This window comes from Rhodnius prolixus, unplaced genomic scaffold (assembly GCF_049639745.1).
Source record: "Rhodnius prolixus isolate KJV_2025 unplaced genomic scaffold, Rpr scaffold_16, whole genome shotgun sequence".
Classification (NCBI taxonomy): domain Eukaryota; kingdom Metazoa; phylum Arthropoda; class Insecta; order Hemiptera; family Reduviidae; genus Rhodnius; species Rhodnius prolixus.
In genome coordinates, this window is record NW_027411616.1 from 1,019,377 (window position 1) to 1,028,860 (window position 9,484).

Consider the following 9,484-nt stretch of genomic DNA (forward strand, 5'->3'; position numbering starts at 1 on the left):
ATAATAAGTACAGATTCATCCTACGCAGTCTAATCTAAAGATTTATATTAGATCGTGTTTTTAAGCATCAGTACACGCCATTAGATTTGCATTTATATTTTGTTTAGGGTTATAACGGCAGCAAGTGATAATCAGATGGTGAACAACAATGCAAATAATGATGCAAAAATTGAAGTTGAAACCACTCCCAAAAAGGTATTTAGATAAATAAAAAATTGTATGATATTTGGAAAAAGCATTCGTTATGAATAAAATACTTTTCCAAGGTAGTATATCGCCTTATTAGTTCACCGCTGTGAGTTAAAAAAATCACTAACTGGTTCAGTTGCTGGCTAATTTTTTACTGTGCGTAACTCAGCAACTTTAAAATTGCATGCGTCAACATTAATCCACTAAAACTTCCTTTTAATGTTTTTCTTGGCATGATCTTCAGAAATGTGTTTGGAGTATGAAATTCATTTTGTGAGTATGTATGTGAGTGAATAGAAAAGTTACTAGCCCAGGTTGCTGTCAATACTGCATGCCTTATGTTACATTGTAATATATTGCGAGTTAGATTTTAGGTGCAGTACATTGTATTGTTTTATTAGCTTATTAGCTGTGGTTATATTGATAATGTACGGAACTCTCACACATTTTCTGTTATTACTTTATCTTTCTTGAGAAAAAAAAATCTGGTGAGGAACTCTTATCGACGCATTCCTCATTGTCTTTTTTGCACTGCGTTACTCGTAGTTGTAAATAGACAACTGGAGCTGAAGTTAAACCCGGTCGATGAATGACCGACAAATTTGGCAGGCTCTGATGTTTCTAGCATTGGTGGACAACAAGATATTGTAATGCTTTTTTTCATGGGACTCATATACGATATGCTAAAATATTTCCATTGTTAAAACTCTTAGGTTTCACTGGTTGTATTATTACTTTTTTCTAAACATTACAATAAAACTCTCCATAAATAAGTTTAATATCAATTTTAATTTATACCAAAACATATTTTTCGTCAAATATTTATTTTAGGAATGTTGTCGTACAGTCTCACTAATTAATCCATTACTTGTTCAATTACATTATGTAACGCTGATTGCGAACGGTTCACTACGTATTCGATGTCGCTGACTCGTTTTAATATTTTGCCACTCCAAAACCAGTTTTTTCGGTGCTGGGATGGTAATTAATTGTTATTTTCTACACTCACATAGAGAAGACAGATTACGGTGCCAAGAAATGTTACAAAACCTATTTAAATGTCTAAGTAAGGGATTCTGGGTAATCTGTGGCAATGATGTCGAACGTTATTCAATTTAGTGCGTAGAACCACAAGACATTGTAAAAAACATTGTAACCCTCTATGTCCGGCGTAAATCAGCCCAATTATTTCTAATATCCGAATTTTTACATGTCATTAAATGTAAAAGTATTATTGACATAACAGCCAAGAACAAAATAAGTTATTCAAAAACTTGATTAAAACTTTCAGTTTAAAAAGTTCAAATATAAGGGTTGATTAAACGATAAGTGGTACACAAGTACCCAACATTTCATTCATACCTCAGGTCATAATTTCAGCCATTTAGAAACTTTCAAAATAGCTTATGTATTTGCCTTCTTTTGAACTGACTTCTCCTTAGTACAATTTAGGCTTTCTAAATATTTTAACATTCGTTTTTGAACTGGCCATTTTCATTCATAAAATATTTTTGTATAGCACTCGACAAGGAGTTTAAGATCCATATTCATACCACGAGTATGTCTCTTTTTTTTTACTTTATCTTTGATTGAAGGCGGCAGCTAACTGATGGCGCTTAGATTTGGGTTGCTATTCCTAGTTAGAGGCTAATTGCACTTACAACTAAATTCTCTTAGTAATACCCAAGGCTGAGATCGGAAATATAACCCACTACCACTTAGCACACACAGTAAGTATATCTTACAGGCCTCGTCTCTGGGCTTCTCGGCTACCGTTGCTCCTTGGTTAAGCATTAAAAATTGTTATTTACATTTCGTTGATTAGTTTACTTTATTAAGTTTAAATTTTTTATTTTAAAGATTATTATTAAATAATATGGTCTACATTAATTTATTAGTTAGACTTGAATGATTATTAATTTGTTGTTCACTGCGTGCAATTTGTGCTCTCGTAATTTACTCGATGAAAAATTCATAATTGTTTTAAGTCTGTGATTCAATTACGATAGTACTATTATCATGGTAGTTAAGTATACTACGGTAGAAGTAATTTCTCTTTATCTATGTTGATGTGATTGTGATGGTTATTCAGAAATGGTTTAATAAAGATAAATAAAAATTTTGTTTAGGGTTAAAACGAAATTCTACTTTTTTTTAACGACGCGGCATAAACTATTTTGAATGTTTTGACTGTTTATATTGCCTCAAGGGATTCAGGACAAAAGTGTCCTACAAATTCTTTTCTGCTTAAATCCACGTTTGGCTTTCTGATAATATTTTCCAATTGTTACCATGAACTTGACCTCACCACAATTAATTTTGTAATACCAATTAATTGATCAAGGCTAATGTTCTGTATTTAATCTTAAGTTATAACAATTTATTTGGTTCATAGTAAAAATTAACTTTTTTCTTAGATTCTTCACTTCCTAATTTATTTTTTTTTTCTTTTTTTTCTTTTTAAATAATTTCTCCAACCATAATACTAATAAAAAAAAATGGCCAGTTATGTATTAAATTAATTGAGATCATTATAATTATTTCCTGAGATCCACCCCTTCCAACTCACCCATCCACACTCGGCTTGTATACTTGTTTCTTCTATCTCCTTTCGCTCATCCTCTCTCTACTTCCAAACCATCACAGCATACCTTTCTCGATCCTCAATACTACATCATCTTTCACTCCACAACGCTCCTTAAAATTAACTTAATAAACTTTACATAATGTTTTAAGTCTTAGTTAAACTATACGTACGTTGAATAAACCTTGATATCTTACCGATATTATGTTTTGATAAAATTAAATTGTTAGGTATTTTGAGGAAGAGTTACATTCAAAGGGTCAAAGAGCCGCATGTGACTTGCGGGCCGAGGTTTGGCAACCACTGTCCTTGAGTAATTATGATTAAAAAAAAAACTTTTCGAGAAGTATGACTCAGAATCTATTTAGTTATAAAATGTAAAATTTTGAGAATAAATAAATCAGACTTAATTATTTCCATATGGAAACCTTCGAACTTTGAGACCAAAGGAGATAGTAGCGCAAAAAGAACTGGAAAGTCCTCAACCTCTTTAGCAGGGGAGGGTTCATATACTAGACCTAAGAACAGGTTGGCACAATAAGTCTCTTGTGGCTGCGGTGCCGTGGGGCGTAGGTTCCGTCCCATCTACTATTCTGTTCTATTCTATATTTCAAAAACAGATTTTATACTGCGTGTCATAAAATTATGTGAAAAGTGCAAGTGTAGAGATCTCTAGTCACCCAAGCCACACCTCAAACGCACGAATACATAACAGTTTAGGGATGCATAAGTTCAGTATACACCCATTCTATTACATAAGAGAATATTTGATTCTGTTACAAGTGAATATTTGATGTTCAAAAAAAAAAAAAAAATTACTCTGTTTTTGTTTTATTTCAGAAAACAATTATTTCTCTACGTTTCGACCCACCTGTCCGTCCACAAATGGTATAATCCTGGTGGGTCTACATGTAAAGAAATAATGAAACAACAGAAGACGGTATTTTTTTTCTTTTTTAATTTAAAGAAGCACCACATCATCATCGCCAAATCATAGGCACTTAGCCTCTTAAATTAAAGTACCTGTTTAACATAATTGTTCAGTGCTCTAACTTCTGGTAAGTTAGTTTACTGGGTTGAAAAAGTATCAAAAGTAAGCTGTTATCACTTTGATTTGTTGTGGTCTTTTTTTTTTATGTAGGAAATAATTTCATAAGCAGTTCCTTTGCAATTAATTTGCTTGTACTTTTTTCAACTTTGCAGGTCATTAGTAATAATAAATCAATAACTGAGAAGATGATAATAAGCGACTACGGTGTGGATACAATTATATTTCCATTAGAGGATTTTGAAAATCCTTTGTATGCCAAAGAATATCCGGACATTCCCTCTGATAGTAAGTTTATTTTCATTTTTGAACTCGATAATTTTGTTTTCAAATATACTGAACTAGTTATTTTTAATGAGTAGATTTTTTAAAATAAATTATCTTACTTTGATTTCTCTTGACATTCTAATATCCATTTTCAAGGTACTTAATTTAAGAGTAAGATTTACGATATCGAGTTTAAAAAAAAAAGATTGCATGCAGAAAGAGCACTTTATCGCAGGGAATGGATTGCGACATTAACTTAATATCCGCGCTTTAATTGATTTGTATTAAATTATATATCCAAGTAGTATTCTACATTAAACTGTTTTGTTCAATTTGGCTTATTTATTTCCATAGAAGTACGCATGAAATATAGTTTTACTGTATTATTTCCACAGTAACAGCAAAACGGTTAGGTCCTGAAAAATGATCCGGCGCCAATGACCTACAGATGTTGATGCACCTTATTTAAATTAAACATATCTGGGGTGACATACTTTCACTTACTTCAGTTACCACAATTCTAATGGTATCTTTCGTTAATAATTAAAAAAAAATGTTCTAAAGGCATCACTGTCAAAATTAAAAGTATGTTTTCAAATTACCATAACTATCGCCTACAAAACTCGCAAAAATAATTTGCTTCGGAAAATTATTTTCTCTTTCAGCCCCCCCAAAATTTTCATTTTTTAAAAAAAAAAATTCAGGTTGAATTATAAATATCAATAAGTCATTTTGGAAAAATGTAGAAACACTTAGAAACCTATTCTCTAAATAGCCCTTTCTGTTAGCACGAAAAAGCGTAACGTTGAAAAACAACTAACTAAGACAATTTTTTCTTTTTTCTATAAAAGATAAAATTCCTAAATTTTCTTTATAATATAGGTCAAATCCCCCTTTACAACTATAATTTTTTTGTAACAACCCAGATGTAATAGATTTTGAGAAAAAAGTTGCCGAAAATGGGCAAAAACGGCATTTTCAAAAAATGATCTTGTTCTTCTTGTTTACCTTTTTTGTAAACTACGTAGCGCCTAAACGCGCGAGCCGATTGGAATAAATGAGGTGTCATTCGATTCGGAATTTTATGTAGATGTGCCTTTTGGGGTCACGACGCTGTACATCGTATGGAAGAGGAGTTAGCTCCATGTAAATGAGGACCCCTCCTAAATTATTACGATATTACTAATAATTCTGTAAATCTTAGCCCGATTTTGATAAAATATGGCAAGATAAAAGGGTTGAGCTCCTCTACGTACCTTTAAAGCGACGTTCTCCTCTTACACCCACTAAGGAGAAGTTTTGCAATCATTTCAAATTATCGTTTCGTGAACCTATTTTCTTGAATGAAGTGTTATTTGGTTTAAAAAGTGATGTAGATTTGCTTTTTTAGAGGTCTCAACGCTGTGTATCTTTAGTAGACGCAGGTCCTCTCTAAAACTATTATTACTAATCCTTTTAGAACGCTTAGTCCGATTTTGCTAAAATTTAGCACGAAGAAGCGGTTAAAGCTTCCCTATGTGACTTTAAAGTGCCATTATGCTTTAACACTTACTAAGAGGAAGTTCTGCAATCGTTCAGATTATCGACGTACGAACTGATTCAAATGAATGGTCTCTCAATTTGAAATTTTAGATACAGTAGATTCGACTTTTTGGGGCCTCTATGGTATGCACTTTGGAAGGGAGTTTGGCCCACTTATGTGTAGCCCCCTTTTAAGCGGTTATTAATAATAACTCTGTAAATCTTCGCCCGTCTTTAATCAAATTAGCAAGAAGGAGAATTTAGAATGTGTGACATTTAAGTGTCATCCTGCACTTACACCTACTGAGGGGAAGTATTTGCAACCATGCCGTATTCGCAGTATTCTCTTTGTCCGTTTACGGATAAGAAGCGTAATTGCAAATCATTTTTATTTCCCCTCTTAAGAAGTTATTGTGATCACAGCTTGTTTTCTCTTACATCCCTTAAATAGAAGTAGTGTTATTAAAATTTATTTTTTTTCTTTTATTGGAAGGTACTGGTAATTACAATTTTCTTTTTTTATCCCTCTTAATGGGTTGTAATTATTCATCACTTAATTCCATAACATTTCTCCACTCTCCGTCTTCTTCCCACCAACTTGTTATCATTCCCTCATAACAGGTGTCAGTTTTTTTTTTCAAACTAATTATTCCCGATGCCCATATATTTAAAAAATCATTGGATGTATAAATTTGTTCCAACCAAAGAACAAAAAGAAAAATCTATCCAAAAGGTACAAAAATCTCCTTAACAAAAACTTACAGTTTAAAACAGGGGTGAGCAATCTTTTTAATCAATGGGCCAATTAAAATTTTAATTTATTTGGCGGGCCGCACATAGATTAACTCTTATTAATAATTTACGAAACTTTATTTATAATAAATATTAGAATAAAAAAATATAAAATTAAAAAAAAAAGTAAATATTTCATATACAAATTTTAATGCAAGATAAAAACAATCAAGAAAAGAACAGAAAAACGAATTTACTTGAAATTTTTAATGAGAAATTTGGCACTGTTTTTTCGATACAAGCTGATCAATATTAGATCAAATTCAATTTTAGAAATGCTTAGCGGGCCGCGTGTTGCTCATCCTTGGTTTAAAACGTTAAGTATAGGGGTTGATTAAACCCAAAACGTACACAAATCAGCAAGTACCCAACATTTCATTCATACTTCTAGTATTTTTTTTTTCTAGAATATATTAGATGTCACATACATATATTATGCCTATGGGGTGCGAGGAATATCGAGTACTCCACCCCAACATTAGTTAGTTAGGTTAGAAGGAAATAGGAGTTAGGCCAACCGTTAGGTTTGTTTCGATCAGATTGACTAGGTGTAGGTTAGGCTGTGTAGTAAAGTGTCTATTCTACAGTATAGTTTATGTGCAAAGGACCCTTGTTGTTGCGCACCTTACACCCCCCCCCCCCAAAAAAGACATGCTGGCCATTTTCAAATACAAAATATTTGTTCAGTAATGACTAGCGCCCATTTAATTTATATTGTAATAGGAGCTATTCATGCACAGGTTTAAATAAAAAAAATAAATAAAAAACGTTAATGAAAAATGTAATTGTTTTGAAGTTAAAAATTAAAAATGCATATACCAACGTACATACCGACTTTATTTTATTTTGTTTTTGACAACTGATTTAAGTGCAAGTTTAGCGCAGCAGAAGGAAGTAAACATTGTCTGTTTTAAGTTCAGTGTTCAATCAAACTGATTGGTACTTTACTTTTTCTAATAGTTACCCGTTAAAAATAATATGTAATTAATAATTAATCTAGTTTGTTGATATTAAATGTTAATGTAGTTTTCTTCAATTACATTGTTAATCTAGGTATTCTCCCGACAATGTTATATATGTGTATATAAAATAGATATGCATATTTTTAGTTGGTTATAAAACTTCTTTACAACTGTAATTTTTGCTCACGTAAACGAATTCAAGACAAAAATTTCGTTGTAACTCCGTGATTCAAATTACAACAGTAAAAGTCCAACTCCAACTTTCTCTTTTTCTTTTTAATGTGCAGCAAGTGAATGGGTGATTATTCAGAATAAAGATAAATCACAAGAATAATTTGGAATAGGGTTAAAATGAAATGCCTTTATAATACTATGATGATGATGAGATACATCTTTTATTATTCTAACAGAAAAATATTTATTGGTGATAAAAGGCCAACGCAAGGGTCTGTGACATGTAATACATTTTAAAAACAATAAATACTAGAAGTATGAATGAAATGTTGGGTATTTGCTGATTTGTGTACCTTTTGGCGTTTAATCAACCCTTATACTTTTACTTAACTTTTAAAACTGTAAGTTTTTGTTAAGGAGTAATTTCCTAACTTGAACTTCTACTTTTCCAAAAAAGTGTTATTAACATCTGGAGGTAAAAGAATTTAACCCATGGTTGGTTTCAAAATACTGGATGCACAATCCAGTGAATTTCCACATTTCCAACAATTCCAAGTCAGCAAACAGCGGTACAACACAATGGATGAGTTCCTAGCACCTTTGGTGGAGTATTGCTATCTAAGATGTAGTAGTTAGCATTTAAGGTTATAAAATTTGCCTAATATAACGAAGTAAAACGTCGTGATTCTTCCGAAGTTTGTAAAATGCAGTCGATAAACTTTTAAATGTGCCGTACAAGAAAATGGTAAATAAGCTTTAAGTTAAGGTCTGCAGAAATGACAATATAAGTTATAAGAAAGGAGTTTACCTTGTGTTCGTTGATGAGCTGGGATAAGAAACGTATTGGCGAAGCTGGAAATAAAATGAAAGAAGCTTTCTAAAGAGAGATTTTTTTTCTTCTTCTTCTTTCTTGCTCTTTTGTCAAGTGATCGTAGGCATTTAATGCAATGAAGGCGGGGTAGTATAATGCGAGACCATGACAGAGGTGCAAATGTAGAAAATGGAAAAGCGGTAAGGGAAATAAAGATGTCTGGCTTGACAGAATGGATAATGTGAGTTTCACCAACTACACGAAGGTAACGATTAGTTAATTCCTAAGATGAATTCCTTAGTTACTTACTAATCCTTCTTACTACATGGTTCACATTGAGAGCACCGCTACTAGGGAGATACCTACAGTAGCAACAGACGAAGTGTACAACTTGACAGTTCAGAGCTTGTTGGGAAAACACATATTAGAAGAAGGGAAATCTTAAGAATTATTGGGAAACCGTTTTTTCACACTAGATTTCAGATGTCTATGTTTTAATTGACAGAATTATAATACTTTCGGCTTTTATATTTTGTTCACAGCCACAGAAGATGAGGATGACAATTCAAAAATGGTACAATTTAGGAAAACTAGTGCTGCAAATTTAGCAAGGTCACTTCCAATTCCAGTTCCTCAATACATGAAAGATCTGGCCTACGATGGCAAGTCTAATGGGGTATTTATTTAACAGTGATTAAATTGAAAATTGAAATTAAAATTATAAACAATTTAGTATTTTTTAATTTGTTTTAGTCTCCGCCAGTACCTACAGATATAGCTGCAAGTATAAGAGCTCTTGCAAAAAGTGTTCATGGAGATTCTGTGTTTGGTGAACTCCCACGGCCAAGATTCAGAAATCATTTGTAATTAGTCAGTTAAATTTTGGTTCTTTATTGCTCTAAAAAAGTTTTCTATTTTTAAGTTCAAGAACTAATAAATACACATTTCCTTTGGGTTAGTTAATTTCTTTTTCATCTTGTGTCCCAAGTAATCAAAATCTGAAATACTGGCGGCCACATGGCCTTACCACAAGCTGGACATTTTAGGAAAGTTAAGATAGTTAGATTCAAAACGCGCGTAGCAGTGTTTTAGGAAATCAATTTCTCAACACCAAGTGGCGCGCAAACTCTGAAGTA

The 9,484-nt window shown here is 32.3% G+C and overlaps 1 protein-coding gene across 3 annotated transcripts in view; it reads left to right on the forward strand.

Moving 5' to 3' along the window:
• The window catches only part of PRAS40 (Proline-rich Akt substrate 40 kDa), a 33,313-nt gene extending 24,007 nt beyond the window's left edge, over positions 1–9,306 (forward strand). The window contains exons 5-8 of one of the 3 annotated variants that reach the window (XM_074134566.1): positions 108–195; positions 3,977–4,109; positions 8,891–9,010; positions 9,082–9,306. In XM_074134566.1, the coding sequence (XP_073990667.1) occupies positions 108–195; positions 3,977–4,109; positions 8,891–9,010; positions 9,082–9,101 (361 nt within the window). In that variant the 3' untranslated portion in view covers positions 9,102–9,306. Of the gene's footprint in view, positions 1–107; positions 196–3,976; positions 4,110–8,890; positions 9,025–9,081 lie in introns of all 3 variants that reach the window. The other 2 variants (XM_074134564.1, XM_074134563.1) reach the window with 2 other exon arrangements.
• The last annotated feature ends 178 nt before the right edge of the window (positions 9,307–9,484 follow it).